At 44.2% G+C, this 16,194-nt stretch overlaps 2 protein-coding genes across 2 annotated transcripts; both read left to right on the top strand.

Annotated features, from left to right (window-relative positions):
* Positions 1–1,584: 1,584 nt before the first annotated feature.
* Positions 1,585–7,959, top strand: cplx3b (complexin 3b). Its single transcript, XM_044030376.1, has 3 exons — positions 1,585–2,176; positions 4,644–4,731; positions 5,489–7,959. The coding sequence occupies exons 1-3, from the start codon at positions 2,019–2,021 to the stop codon at positions 5,711–5,713; spliced, it is 471 nt and encodes a 156-aa protein (XP_043886311.1). The 5' UTR covers positions 1,585–2,018; the 3' UTR covers positions 5,714–7,959.
* Positions 7,960–10,749: 2,790 nt separating this feature from the next.
* si:ch1073-459b3.2 (growth arrest-specific protein 1) lies at positions 10,750–14,378 on the top strand. Its single transcript, XM_044030375.1, has one exon. The coding sequence runs from the start codon at positions 11,485–11,487 to the stop codon at positions 12,232–12,234; it is 750 nt and encodes a 249-aa protein (XP_043886310.1). The 5' UTR covers positions 10,750–11,484; the 3' UTR covers positions 12,235–14,378.
* The last annotated feature ends 1,816 nt before the right edge of the window (positions 14,379–16,194 follow it).

Below are 16,194 nucleotides of genomic sequence, written 5' to 3'. Positions count from 1 at the left end.
GTGACGACTCATTAAAAAGTGAGTGAGACCGAAACTGAGAAATAATCTCGTGGGTGTGAAAATCAAAACAAAGGGACAGAAACTGATGTTGAAGTTAATTCTGCCTCGTTAGTCAATGTCCGAGAGGGTTACAGCTCTGATTTCATTCACTGTGAATAAGAGGGCACTTACTCAGGGGGTAGAGACTAACATGGCCTCACTATGAGTCTACAACAACAACAAGAAGAAGAAGAAGACACAGACGCGCTCTCTGTCTGTGCTGATCCACAGGGACTGGGGAAAGTAGGCCAGGCGCGGTGTCAGACTGCTGCGAAGATCAGGACGCTGAAATTGTTGTTGACTTGTGATCAAAGTTCTTTTTCACACTTTAGATGTCAAGAATCTGACTGAGAGAGAGTGAGACAGAGATTTAAAACACACACACACACTGGTCATATTTTGAGTAGAGAGGCTTTTCAGCTGAACGCTGCCTCACAACATGTCACCGTGTGTCACAGAAACACCTTATAAACAGCCTAACAAGCATATAAGGACCTGAAATCACACGCACACACACACACACACACCTCACTCACATGAGTGACTGTGGGGATAATATGCCGAGTTATTTTTACTGTCAGAATAATCAGAAACTTGATAAATGCTGCCAGTGTTTGGTGTCGTTATGCTGCTTCTCTTTATTCGTCGTAAACAGAAACAAGGTAACATCATTATCGGATAATCTAGGCAACACTATCAGACCTGAGTGTCGCAGTGTTTGGAGGCGAGTAGCATTTAACCACTTGGGTTTTTGTAGCAGTAGAATTCTGTTTGTTTGTCTGGCTTTAGTAGCACAATATTGACGCTGCCGCTTCTGTCTTCAGAGAGCCAGATGGAGCTGAAGTGTAAATGTCGTTCACATGCACATTTGTCCTCTTTTTTTTTTATGCTCCACACCCATCAATCAGCAAAACTAGGGTGAGAGAAAAGCAGAGCTGGTGATACACTTTTCTTTATTATTATTATTATTATTATTATTATTACGTTGTTTCCACTTAGTTTAATATATTAATTCAACCACAGGGGCTGCAGCAACTTCATCTCAGCAGCTCACAGGTTTTGGTTGCTTAGGAACGATGGATGTGCCAAAAAAACCAACACCTTGTACATTGTGCACTGAATTGCTGTAAATTATGAAAATGGAGGGGGTCGACCTTTACTCCAGCAGCATGTTAAGGGACATTTACAAGGACACTGAATGTGAACGGATGTCAAACGTGTCTCCATCATGTCACACTAGTATCTTGGAGCTGAAACAATCTCTTGTGGAGAAGAAGACTCATAATTTCTAAGCGATTAGACCAGTAAATGTTCTCACGCCCCACTGAATTGACAGCCATTTGACTAATTTGCAATTAGGAAGCTCTTTGAGTGTTGACACACGACTATTAGGCTCTCAGTGCGCACAGAAATAAACCACAGAGGCACCAAAACAGCCAGCGGACACCGAGCCTCGTCACGTGTTGTGTGTCCCCGCGGAGTCCTGTCTGTCTGTCTGTCTGTCTCCATCCCGAGGTATATAATCACACGGTGAATCACGGGATCTCGTGTATGTGTACAGCCCGGTCCGACGGTGCTTCGTGGGATTGGGTGGGGGGAGTGACAGTGTCTGTGGACGCAGTCTCAGGATTGGTAGAGTTCACCGCCAAACTTGTTGACTCATAACGGAGCAGCGCGTCTCCATCCATCCATCTATCCGTCCTCCACCACGGCGCTGCGCTGTCCACGGTCAGTGGTGCTGAAACTCCCGCCTCCCAGACCACTCCCGCTGGAACCATCGCATCTCCATTCGGTTTCCTCGCTCCCACCCGAGCTTCTCAAAGTTGCCTGCGCTCGTGCGACACTCCCCCACCCCCACCCCACCCCGAAGTATCGTTTTACGCGTTTTCGTCCGCCGCCGCCGCCGCTCGCATCCAAGAGCGCGCACCAAGACTTTCAACTTAACTCCGTTCACACAGAGGAGTCTCCGAGGCGCAGCCATGGCTTTCATGGTGAAACACGTGGTGGGAGGACAGCTGAAGAACCTGACCGGCGGACTGACGGAGGAGAAACCCGAGGCGGAGAAGTCAGATGCCGCCGCGAAGGGAATGACTGAAGAGGAATTTGAACAATATCAGCAACAGTTAGAGGAGGAAAAGTAAGGAACGTGGCTGAGGCTTGTGATTGTGAAGTTGTGTTTCAGTGTGTGTGTGTGTGTGTGTGTAGGGGGGAACTGTGGAAGTGTGGCACATTTAGACTGCGTGCGTGCGTGTATGTGTGTGCTTTCGTGTGTAAATAGCTGAGCGCTCCCAGTGCGCCGCGCACTTTTTACGCATTCATGCTCGCATTAACACGAGCGCTCCGCACGCAGCTGCTCCTCTCGCCCAGGGAGCTCCCACTCTCTGAGCAAATAGAGCAATTTATATTAAAAAAAAGAGTCGTTTTTATGCCAGAATACCTGGAGTCAGTCTTCCACATAGTGATGTTTGCAAGGATTCGTGCGACCAAAAACCCAAAAACGTGCCCATACTGTGCGTAAGGGGTAAGAATGAATGAATCTGTGGTATTTGGATAGAGTCTGAGGGGAAAACAGCCAATAATGTACTAATATGAATTCATATTGGGTGAATTTAAGGCAAATTTTATATAATAACATTGTGGCACAAGAGGTGGATGAAACCAGATACATCTCTCTACTCATCTATATTTATGTATGTATATATGTATATATATGTATGTATATATACATATATATATATATATATATATATATATATATATGTATATATGTATATATTCATATATATATATATATATATATATATATATATATATATATATATATATATATATATCTCGTCTGTTATTCAACTCTCTTTTCTCGTGTGTCTGTCACATAAAACCTGAAATATCTAGATGTTCTTGACACATTTGTTTGGATATGTATCTCCTGGCTCTGTTGAAAGACAATCTGAGAACAACAACAAGGTCATTTGGCCAACAGTTCACCCAGCAGACAATGACTCACTATTGATTAGTGTGATGCCTCCCTTAAAGCAGGGGCCCACATCCCATATTAGACCTTCACTGTTCACTTTTTTCTGCTTTTCTTTTTTCTTTTTTTACACAGACTTTAGGGATTATAGAGTGTGTCTCATGGTGGCATGTGCAGATATTTTAAGGAGTGGGAAGTGAAGTCCCATAACTCTGGCAGTATTAACACGAAGATCAGCCCACTGAGCTCCACAGGAGGCCTGTGGTGAGATGCTTGACGCTCTGCTGTCGCGGCGTGACCTTCAGTGGAAGTGAGTTATTTGTCAGAGGAGCTAAACGCGAGCATAGATCACGGCAAAGCCCCCATACGGCTCAGATTAGAGCAGAATAAGGTTGTAGGAGGGGTGAAGAGGGCATGTCACATTTTTATCACCCTCAGCACTTCATGAGCAACAGTGACAACCCCTGGTCATCTAACGCCCTTGAGAGAGGAGCACTCTGCTCATTGGCTAAAAAAAGATAATGTGATATAAGATGTCCAGCCCACTTATGCTTCGGGGGATGAGATTATCTTTGTTTAGTTCTGTTCATTTTCATCAGCCGAACATACATTTTTAAGCCTGTTCAGTGTGTTTCAACATTTTCAGAACACGTATTCCACAGTGTGTCTGAAAGTGATATTTAACATTTGTTCATATCTTTGTTTTCTGTGGATACATGGTGGCCATTTTTTAATCTTTTGTACATAATGTGTGTTGTAATCTATGAAAGCTGTCATTTTCAGTATCTTTAGTCTCAAGTGTTTGGCCCGTTGGCTACACTGACTTGTCCCGACACGCTGGGCACAACCTTTAGATTATGCTGCTGGTTTTCGACGCTCTGCGGTGGAAAACATCAAAAACGTGCTCTTCTGTCAGTGTAATCACACTGTGTGTGTGTGTGTGTGTGGCCTCGGGGGCCAATGCAGTCTGTTAAGTTCAGCATTGAGTCATCATGTCGTTGACTCACAATCCTACGGAGGCATTTGAGCAAAATTTTGCATAAAAACCTATGAGTGACAACTATAAGAACTATAAATCGAGCACTGCCAGCAGCCAAATCTCTGCCCTCTGCTGGAGGCATCACATCACTGTAGATACAGTCAGAAGGGACAACACTCAACACTCTAAAAAATATCCAAGTACTTCAGGGTTTCCATGCTGAAAAGATGAATATTAGCCTTGAAGAGTCTGCAGTGAGTTTGTCACCTCTGTCAACCCAGCGCTCCTCGGAGGGATTTCAAACCTTTTGGGATGTGGACTACCACAGTGCTGCATCTCATTCTGCCCTCTGTCCAATGACATCGTCGCTGCTGCTCCACCTACTGCCAGTTCGACCCCCAGTACTTGGAGGAGAACCCATGGTGACACTCGGTCTCAAGGCCTCCAGGGCTCTTAATCCTGTAAGAGCCTTATGCTCTCAAAGCAGTGATGCAAATGCACACGCGACTCTGAGGGAAAACTGATTTTCATCATGCTCAGAGTTGGCAGTGTTACCGCAGGTGGAATATAGGTGATAGATCGTGCACTTAGAACCTTGAAGGTGAGATGATCTTGGGCCGATATTATTATTGTTGTTTTTTTCTCTTACAGACAAGAACGAGAAGCAAATTTTGCCCAGAAGAAAGCTGAGAGAGCAACAGTGAGAACTCACTTCCGGGAAAAGTACAGATTACCAAAGGTAAAGAACTCACATATTGTTTCCGCCCGGTGGTATAGCTTGGCACGGCGAGCGACTGTTTGTGTTTCCATTGTGAAACGTTGAGAAGGGTGCCAAGATAATCGATCCGTCCATTGGGTTAACTATCACAGTGTTGTGTAGCGTATTATAATAGTAATAAGACATTTGGTTGTAATCATTGCTTAATTAAATTAAATTAAATTAAATTAAATTAAATTAAATTACACATATTTAAGCTGTTTTAATTATAGTTTAATTTAGTTTTTCTATTTATTTCTCCGTTTTTGTGCATCATAAATGTGTTTTTATTGTGAAGTATACATCATTTTATAACAAAACAAGCACTTTTACTTTGCAATTCTATCTAATATTATAGTGAATCTTATATATTTCCCACCCATTACTAAATAGTTGTTATTTTCCACTTTTTTTCTCTGGACCGGCCCCCTCTTGACCAGACTAGATGCTCATTGGCCCCCAGGTCATTTGAGTTTGACACCCCTGCTTTAGACAGTTACATTCCTCACTGTTGCTCTTTTTTGAATGTGTGTCCTGCTGGTATGACATCACACTGAATATCTCCGTCGGCGACACAGCTACAGTTTAGCCACAACTCATAAAGGTGCACTGTTCCAAACTTCACTGTGGCTAACTGGCCTGCACTGTCCCACCATTTCAACACTGTCCTTCTTTCTCTGTGGCCTGTTGGCCGTGTCACTGCATGTATACACATTGTCTGCCGTGTGTCCGTCTTCAGAACGAGCTGGACGAGACCCAGATCCAGCAGGCGGGCGACGACGTCGAGCTGCCCACAGAGCTGGCCAAGATGATCGCTGAAGACAACCAGGAGGAGGCACACAAGCAGTCGGTGCTGGGACAGCTGTCCAACATCCAGAACGTGGACATCGACCAGCTGAAGGACAAAGCCCAGGCCACGCTGGAAGACCTGAAGAAGCAGACGGAAAACTGCAGTCTCATGTAACCTCTCGGTCCCAGACGATTTGAGTTTTACTTTGTGCAAGTATTTTTTTTCAGAGGCAGAGCTGCTCTGGAGTTAGAAATAGTCTTGTTGCTTCAATGGGATGTCAATTGGCAGAGCCACATAATCACACTTGTCCTATTTGTGCAAAGATGGACACACTCCCTGTGGACAGGTAAAGACTGACATTACAAAATCTGGGACTAATACTAATAAAAGAAAGGAGATCTTAACCATAACCATTTTATCGTGTAATCTGGGAGACTGTGCTTGTGTGGCTCCTCACCTTGACTCAAAATGAGATTATTTCTGCATCCAGAACAACTCCTCTTCTGAATATCAAAACGTTGTCCGGTGTTTGAAATTGTTGTCCGAGCCTCATGTGACCAGTGATAACACAGTACTGTCCTGCAGCAGAGGTCTCAGGCAGCTTATTTCACTGATGCATTGTGGGCACGTCACTGAAATCAGTTGCCTGGCTGGAGTTAAAAAGCTGTGGCTCACAATCAGGACGTTATGTTGGATGTAGGAACCTGGTGAGTAAATGTACACTATAATATATTTGTGGGGTTGTTTACATTTAACATATACATTAAATGCACAAAATCCTGAACTGGGCAATACGTATTCAGAGCAACACATGAGGCTAATGTTTGTTGGATGCAAGTTACTAATTTAAGACGAAGGCATTAATCTTAGCTATAATCTTTTACCAAACGTATCCTGTCATTATCCTGGCGTTCCTTGTCTCCCCCCGTTCTTCAGTGTGCCTCGGACGTCCGTGCAAGGTTGTCTTCTTTATAGCTTCACGATGTGTGAGCTACTCTGTACAATAACAAGCCTTCTTGTTTGCTCCTCTGGGATATAACCGTTTTTTTTGTTTGTTTGTTTTTAAGCTGACAGAGGCAACAAACAACAGCTTGTAGACAAGTATGTTTGATGTCTTACGGTTTTGCTGCATTTTACAAGCTGTGAGTAAATACAGTAAAAATAACCTGAAATTGAAACTCAGTGTCAGCTACACGAGAAGGAAAAAATCTGTTCCATAACAATAAGAGAAATAAATTCTGCTCGGACGAGACAGGTGTAAATGCTTTGGAGGTCCTGTGCCAAAGGAAATGGCATAGATTATGTCAAATTGTGTAAGTGAAAGGTGTGTGTGTGTGTGTGTGTGTGTGTGTCTATAAATCCACAGACATTTATGTTGTGTAAATGTAAATGTATCTCCTGTTCCCCTGGTGTGTCAAGAGCAGGTCATCCCCCTCATGACGTCATCAAAACAGTGTTGTTGTGTCCTTTGATCCCCATCCTCCATCCTCCATCCTTCATCCTTCATCCTCCATCCTCCATCCTTCATCCTTCATCCTCCATCTCCCTGACCGCGGTCCCTGCGTCTCCGTCGTGCAGTTTTGTGCTGGTGGGTTTTCGTGTTTGTTTAGATGATGTGATTGTGTCATGTGTTGTCTTTGCAACAAACAAACAAACAAACAAACACATAAGGGGTGCAGTTGACTGAGAGGGCTGCCTGCAGTCACTCTGGGCCTTTTATTGCCATCTTTCTCCTGCCGCTTCCTCGCTGAATAATAAAAGGCGACTAACGCTGGTAGAAATCCTAGATGTCGTGTCGCGTTCGCGTGCATTTGTGTTGGATTTTACGTGACAGTGGTGTGGAGGGTGACGTCAGCTTTTATCCCATGTCTGTCCCCATTTTGACAGTAATTATTCACAAATGTAATTGTTATTTTTTGAATCCGTTTTGCCTGTTTTCTCGAGACCTGGTGGTAATTTCCTTACTGTCGGTGCCACTCTGCTGCTGAATGAACATGTTGGTATTTTCATTACAGTGGTTGTTGTTGTCGTGTGATAGATGAACCGTTTATTCATCAAAATATTAAAAAAAAAAATAACAGAAAAAAATGAAGCAGAGGGAAAAGTTGCAATAAGTTTTTTTTTTAAACAAACTCATCTGAACTCATTTTTGATGATGACGTCAATATCAATGGGTGGAGCAGAAGCCATAAAATGATGATTTGTGTGTGTTTACTATATATATATATATATATACTAGAGTGAACTAGTCATTAAAGAACTCTAATAACAACATAACGTACGATAGTAATGTACAAATGTAATGTTGTGCAGCCGTCTAGTGCAATTTTCTGCCGTGACACGCAGTTCCTTCTCGTTCTTTGTGTCACAATATCTCTGTTTTAACTGCAATAAACTGATTTTTATGATAATGTACCTTATTCTCCCTGCCTCAGACTGTACTTGGTCATTTATCAGTATTCTTTAATCTGCAGCCTCTTGAACACTAGATGGAGACAAAATACACTCAGGACTGGGACGACAGAATAATCTCAGAGGGAAGCAGAGGACGCAGAGGCTGACTGATAATGATTGGCAGCTCAGAGACTGGATACTGGCTCATGTCAGTATTTATCAATACTCGACGTGCAGCATAGGATTTTTCACACGAGGTAAAACCTGTTTATTATTCTGGGTGAACTGTGTAAACACAATAAGTCTGTATACTTAAATGTAATAACACGGTAATACTATGTGGGTTTTTTTATTTTAACAAAGGCCTATACACAGCAAAGAACACAGCAGTATTGGCTCCATCTCACATTTTTATTTATTCTTGCCAAATAAGGCTCTCTACTCAACTTCTTTGTTGTACTGTTCCTGTTGTCTTTGAAAAAATAGGGACTTTTTAAAGGTCCATCCAATTGTAATCATCTACCTTCACATATCTAATCAATAATAATAATAATAATAATATTTCCACATATTAAAGAATGTCTCTCTATACATGTCCACTATGACATCACTCAATATTGATAATGTGTCCATTATAACTAATTACCATATGTATATACTGTTATCGTTATGAATGTGCAATATTTATGGGTGTATTTTTGTATAATGGTTATATTATATTTGTTTTGTCCAGTTTGTGACATTTAGGAGGGTCTGTTGGCATAAACTGAACATATCAGCCATAAGTCAGTTTGTTAAGGTGTGGAGTTTGTTTCCATATAGTTTTTAATAAGTGCAGTAGGAAGGGGCGTGGCTTTACAGGGGTCTCCGTGTTTCCACAGCAGCCGGCGTTTCATTGCATTTCCTTTTGGCATGTGACGTTCTCTGTGTTTCCCTGACACGCTTCGCAATAGTGATTGTTACACTCTACAGTTTCCCCTTTAGATTTCACTAATTCTTACACACTAAACTTTTCATACCAAGAACCACATGGGAAAATATTGAGCTCTCGAGGTAACACCATTATTGCCAACGTTGAAATACCGAGGTCGAACAAAGTCACCTAAGGACTTTTCACAGGAGGCAGACTTATTCCCAGTAAGATTCTCTCTCATCATCCTCCTCTTCCTCACATATACTTCACACACCGGTATTGTGAAATTAGATTAAGATGCAGCGAGAGATACAGCGATCATTATTATTATTATTTTGTTATTATTGTTTCATTTTCTACACACTCCGATCACATACTCTGGTGTAAACAGTGGAATAGTTTCCACCATACAGTTCCAGCATGGCTCACCTGGGCTCGGCACGGCACGGCTCGATTCGACACGGTTTGTTACGGTTTTCCATCACTATAGCACCTCCTCAACGTAGCACGGCTGCATGACACTGCCGTGACTTTGTTTTATACGCGACACACACAGACTAGTGACTTGTAGACCAGTTGTTTTTGGTGTAACGGAATCATTAGACTCGGTCTGACACAGTCACTGATCTGAAATACGGTTCAGCAGTGCCCTCGCTTAATCGCTAATGTTGGAGATTAACGCATGTCTTCAGGATTTTCAAGTCTTTCTAACTGATCTACAGTTTGGCATTGTTCGGTCTGATTCCTGTGTCGGACGTCGCGCTCATGACTCTTCCAGTGACGACACTCTGACCAATCAGTGGACGTCACACATAGTATTGGCTCAGCTCACCTGGAACCTCACCAGAGCAGGTACTAGGAAAAGTAGTAGGTACTATCGCTAATAGAAACGCAAAAAAAAACACCTGCCAAGTCGAGCCATGCCGGAACTATGTAGTTGAAAAGCATCATATTGTGTTCCACTGGTGGTTGTAATGTACCACACATTGAGAACCATGACACAAGACCTATAAAATTGTATTACCCCGTTGATATGAGATGGTTCAAATCAACAGTAAGAAATCCAACAACACAATCCACAGTGTCCATTTCAGAGCACTTGTCTTACATATTGTAGTCTTGATTTTCATGCTGGACATATATATATATATATATATATATATATATATATATATATATGTATACATCCGGCTTTGTGGTGCAAAACTGGCACAATCTGTAGGCGCTGGGGAACTTTGGAAAAAGAAAATCAAGTTAGTTACCATTTCAATGGCAAGGAAGCCTGAGCTTTTGGTAGTTTTCAAGTGTGGTGTGAAAGGGCATAGCTGTAAAATATATTGATGCTGAAACCCCTCTCCATTCATAGGCTGCAGTGCGTGAACAATCTTCAGCCTGGTGAGAGACACTGGGCCGCTGCATGGACAATCTGACACAATTGGGGTGAAACGGGCCAGAAAATACCATTCTCTCCTTTTCTCCTCTGCCAGTGGCAGCTTGAGATAGTGCAGACACACACACACACACACACACACAGAGTGACAATTAGCGAGGACCTTTCAGAAAACCCTCCGCGATGGGGCGGTTGTCATAGAGGTTTCCCCGCGCTCACTTTATGGCTAAAAGAAACAGATTTGTTTTGCGCGCCTGAAAATTGGAGCAGTGAAGTTGCAGATGTGAGCTTCTTGCTGAATGCGTTTGCCCCCACACACACACACACACACCCTCCTTCCTTCCTCTCCTCTCCACCACCTCCCCCCTCCTTTCACTTGTGTTTTGGGGACCACACAGAGTCCGGGTGTCGTGCACGGAAAATTATAAACATTTTCCTGCGGCCCATCTAAATCAAAATGTGTCCCATCTCTCATTTACTGTGTGTGTGTGTGTGTGTGTGTGTGGAGGGGCAGCAGCCGCTGGGTCCCACGACTGACTCTTCAATGACGACCAATCGGTGGCCAGGATTGTAAATGAGGGAAGAGAGGGGGGAAGGAAAAGTTTTCTTTCTTTTTTTCGGACAGAGGGAGGGGTGTTGTGGGGAAATGCTCGGCGAACCGTGAAGGATAACAGCGAGAAGGGGCACAAAGACGCACGTAGCGGGACTAAATGCGACTGAGAGAAACCTCTTTAAGAAAAAAAAAAAAAAGTGAGGAGGAAAAACGCGTCGGAACGCGGGGATGGATGTTGCGCGTGGAAGAGCCGAAGAGCTGGGAAGAAGAGTCGACACTAACAATGGCAAAGAAGAGGAGTTCAAGTCTACACAGTGAGTTGTGGACAACGACAGCGCGTTAGGCTCGCGTCGTCATCGCGGTGTCGTCCTCGCTCCTCCTGTGCGCGCCGGTGCCATGGAGCAGAATCAGGCTGCGGTTCGCAGGAACACCAGCCACTTTTAAACGGACTGTTGCTGTGCTGTTTTCTTGCCTTTGCAGTCACGCGTGGTGATTTCCCTGCAAACTCAGCCCCACTTGTGTTGAGTTCGTGGATTGTTTTGAGAGTGCTTTCCCTTCACGGATCTGGTTGCACATTCCTCGTGCGGTGACTTATGTGAACCCCACGGCGCGTGAGATCGGGTGCGTGAATTGTCCTCATCCCCAATGTGGTGGCGGAGAAAGTGCACGTCGCCGAACTACAACTCCATCCAAGCATGAAATGTTGGTGCAGCGCCCTGGCGCTTCTCCCGTGGGTGCTGGTGGCCATAGATGCCCAGCTCATCTGCTGGCAGGCGCTCCTGCGCTGCCACGACGAGCCCGAGTGTGATCTCGCGTACAGTCAGTACTTGGCGGCTTGCGAGGGCAACATCCGAGGAACCCGGAGACAGTGTCCGAGCCACTGCATCAACGCACTCATCAGACTCAACCACACGCGCAGCGGGCCAGAACTGGAGACCTGCGACTGCGCCCAGGACCTGGAGTGCCTCGGCGCCAAGCGATCCATAGAGCCGTGTCTCCCACGCAGATACCCGAGTGACGCCGGCGGCATAGGCTGCATGGAGGCCCGGCAGCGGTGCGAGGAGGACAGCAGCTGCCACACCTCCCTCACAGCCTACTTGTCATACTGCGGGCAGCTGTTCAACGGCAGAAAGTGCTCCTCCAAGTGTAAAGCCACCATCCAGCAGATGCTCTACATCCCGAATGGCGTGCTGCTGAACCGCTGCGTCTGCGACGGGGTCGAGAGGCCTTTCTGTGAAGTGGTCAAGGAGAACATGAGCAAACTCTGCTCCATAGGAGACCACAATGTTATTTCAGACCAGCCCGACGTGGACGACATGTACGAGGATGAGGATTATGACACTAAGAGCGACCGAGAGGAGGCACAGACAGACCATTCCTCTGCGCAGAGAACATCCAGCTGGATCACTCTCCTGCTTCTTCCTCTGGCACGGATTATTTACTGATTAGACGATGGTGATGGGTACTTGAAACACTTGTGTACTCCTGGATTGCTCTGAAGGATTTAGTGTTAAACAGACCCAGAGGTTGAGTCCAGATCTCCTGGATAAGGAGACTTTCACCCACAGGGCTGCATGCATGGACACAGAGAGCACAGTATAGTGTTGTGTGTAGGCAGAGAAAACTGTAATGTAAATGTCCTTGAACCCAAGTGGCAAAAAAAAGGCGCCCATTGTCAAAAACAAAAGTAAATACTTGTAGGTGATAATTAGAGGAAATGAACCAAACCCAGACTGTTGCTGTTTTGTTGTGCCTTTAAATAGCTCTGGTTTGTTTGGTTTGCTTTCAATGACACTTGGAGTGTGGCCTTATTAAGACCTTAGACAAACATTGGACCCTTTACAGTCTCTGTTTGCTCTGCTCTCATTTCAGGGGCCACCTCATTGTTGCAGCTAAGCACACTTCAAATATTTGTGGGAAATACTGAGAGAGGACAGGCAATGGTGTGGGATCAAGTTCTTAAATGAACTTAAAGCAGCGGCTGGCTGTGTAGCACTCCGTGTCTGGGTTCCTCCCCTGTTTGAGATTGTTTTATTGAACTTTTCCTGAGACCTCCCCCCGTCTCTATTCTGTCTACTGCCTGCCCGCCACCCCCCCTCATGCCTTTAAAGATCACCATCTTTACTGCTCCTCTAATAACACTGAAGCGACAACAGAGGGGAAACCTCGGCTGTTCCTGTCGCTGCTGCTGTGAACAGGTCAACACATCACACCTGAGGTTTGTTCACACGTGACGTCGTCCTTACTGCACGATAATCAGTGAACGTTGCTGTTTCACATCGTGAGAGAGAGTTCATAGAGCTTAAAGGCCGGTGAACTCGAGAACAACGGCAGCTAATGGCCAAGAGGAAAGGAATTGGGCTTGTAACGGGAGGGTCGCTGGTTCAAATCTGGCGACTGGTCAAGGAATGGGGTGCTCCTGACGTAACTTTGTGTGTCATTGTTGTCTTCTTGTTTTTGGTACATGTCTATGGCAGTGTTAGAGTGCCACATACAGCCATGGCATGTATACTACAGCGTTCAGAGTTGTCTTTTGGGGGGTGAGGCTTTGTGTGTATGAAGACATGTCTTGAAACAATGTTATGTTCACTGAAAACCTTTTTAAGAACCAAAAAGAAGAGGAACGTTTAAGGCAAGGGTGTCAAACTCACTTTCGTTCCCAGTAACCTAACAACAACAAGGACTCCAAAACGTGTTCCCTTTGTTTTACATGTAATACATGTACAAAGGCACACGACATTTAGCCACAGGTACCTGAAACTGAAAAATATAGTATTTCACATTATGATTAGGGCCGGATTGGGACCTCTGGTGGGCTGGTTCTGGGCCATGTGCCGTATTTTGACACCCCTGATTTGAGGAAAGAAGGATGCAGTGAAAACCAGGTGTGGGAGCCAGTGTATGGAGCTGAGCTCTGTTTACATGCAGTCAGTGTCACTAAGTGCTTTTAAAAATAAGTTGCACTAATACAGACGAAGGTGCAGGATAAATGAAATGTGATTTAACTGAAGACTTTTATTGTGTGATATTTTTTTTTCTTTTATTTGTCAAAAACATTATCGTGAGGAAATGCTCACGTTAATGTGTGTGAACAGGTTTAATGTTGTCTGTGTAAAAGGTCCGCGACAGTAGTCCAGGGATTCAAACCAGCAGCTTTTCACTCTCCTGTCTCCTTCACTTACATTACGTTAAACTGTTCCGCAAAAAAGGGAACGTCAACAAAACAAAACTACCCAATTGAAATGTTGTCAGAATGAATATTCTCGTTTTAGAATGAAGTCTTGAACATGTGATGATAAATCTTAAATTATGAAGCCAGAATATGAAGAATGTGTACATATTTTACAAGTTGTATGTAGTAAAATAAAACGGTAAACACAAAAATGAATGAAACATAGCTCAGATTTCATGATACATGATTCACAGTAGCTTTTCAGGTGTTTTTTGTTGCAATAACCATCTCAGAGCAGTGCCTTTCATGTGTGAGGGTGAGTTTTATAATAAAATAATGTTTATTAAGTTGTGAAAATGTTTGTGACACCAGCACAGAGACACCATGACAGTAATAAATGTGATTTATTCAACAATATTTGTTTTGCGTATGGTTGTGGCCCCTTTGCGCAAATAAAGTTAGGTTTTCTTTATTTCCTGGCTTTCTGGAAGCAGTGTTATAGTCACTGGGTATGTTAATCTACTAATATAGTAGATTAAGTTGATGGAACTGAACCCTGATGAGGATTTTAGGCGCGAGGAGAAAGTTAGACGTGGAAACTGAGTCGGTATCGGACGTACTGGTGTGAACAGTGGACTCAAATTGGTATTCACAAACTCTGTATGCACAACTGTAAAAGAGATGCACACCTGTTTTAGGTTATTAAAAGTTTTAATAACTTTTGGAGAACTATGACCTGGATGATTGAGACCCTGCACAGTGGACCCCAAAAAGACTAGCTGTGCTTTAGGGCAAAAAACACAATTCTGAGAACAGGTGGCAACTTGTGCACCACGTCTGATTTTTCATCGAATACCAGGACGCTTCAAGCACGACCAACAATCCACCTTTTTTTTTTAATCATTAAATCAAAACAAAGAGGCCTGCAGGCACAGAAAGACTTTAGTTACAGTTTCTTTGGTTCTGGCTGAATTAACCACTGCCATACACCTTAAAACCTCTCCAACCTGCTCCCCACCCCCTCCCTCCCTCTCTCCATCCCTCCCTCTCCACCAGCTCCTCATTCAGATTCTGGGAGCAAAATCAAAACAAGCCTGAGCAGAGCAGCCTCGGGGAGTTGAGTGTGTGGAGGGAACAGGGGGGGGATACAGAGGCAGCACTGTGCTGCAGCCCATTTTCTAAATTATCTTTATTCAACATTTCTCTAAAACAACTCCCTCCAAACCCCCCTCTCTATCTTCTCCTCTCCAAAGTGGGAGTAACCCGAGGATTTAGGAGACTCTTGTCTCTCGTAGGTACAATGTTCCATTCATTAGAGCCATCGAGCCACGGTAAATGGCTGACCCGCTCTCTGGTTTCAGGGCAGGGGTTGCTGGAGTCGAGGGCACACAGCTCCCTCAGGTCTGGAGCACAGAGACCCCCTTTATGGGGGGGTGCTTATGCCAATTTGACTGGATCCCTGTCGCATTGACAGCATCAACACAGAGAGAGAGAGAGAGAGCCTGGAGGTGGGGAGGCTCAAAGTGTTGTTGGATGTGCAGCAAAATGGAGGCTGATTAAATCCACAATGCTGTAGGTTGTGGTTTGAAGGAGGAGGGTTAACTTTTCCATCTCTGAATCTCCCCCTGCCTGTGTTGCATTACTGTAATGATATTCAGTGCACTCTTGGGTTTGCAATAAAAACTGGCACCGCTCCCAGAATCGAGCAACAAAACAGGCATAAGGGTCAAAATCACTATCCAAGGTTTTCCTGGCAGCAACATGCCCAACACCATGGGTATGTTAACCAATTAGAGCTCCCTCGACATCGCAGCCGCAAACAAAGCACCCACTGGTTCTCCATCCTGTTGTTCCAGGACTCGAGGCCACGTTGTTCTCTGCGCTAACCTGAAGTCTGGGAGCGATTAACAACCTGGCAACCTAGGTGATTGTCATTAGCCAGATAGAAGGGCAGCAAACAAACATTATTGATAAGATTAAAAACATTGTTTCACTGCTTTTTTCTTGTGAATCGGTTATTTTAAAGTGTCCACATACAAGTGAGGAAGAAAGGCAGACGTATATCTTTGGTGTTCACGAACGTCAAAGTCCAGTTCTGACAAGTGCCATAAAATAACTGGGTGTTTCATTTCGAGCCACTTTGGTGCAGCATGTCATTGTAACACAGGCTTTGTGACAAATTTATAGTCTCCAAGCCCATAATTCTGATGACATCATCACGGTTATTTTCTCA

Source organism: Solea senegalensis, linkage group LG7 (assembly GCF_019176455.1).
Source record: "Solea senegalensis isolate Sse05_10M linkage group LG7, IFAPA_SoseM_1, whole genome shotgun sequence".
NCBI classification, from domain to species: domain Eukaryota; kingdom Metazoa; phylum Chordata; class Actinopteri; order Pleuronectiformes; family Soleidae; genus Solea; species Solea senegalensis.
This window is presented reverse-complemented; position numbering and strand designations above follow the sequence as displayed.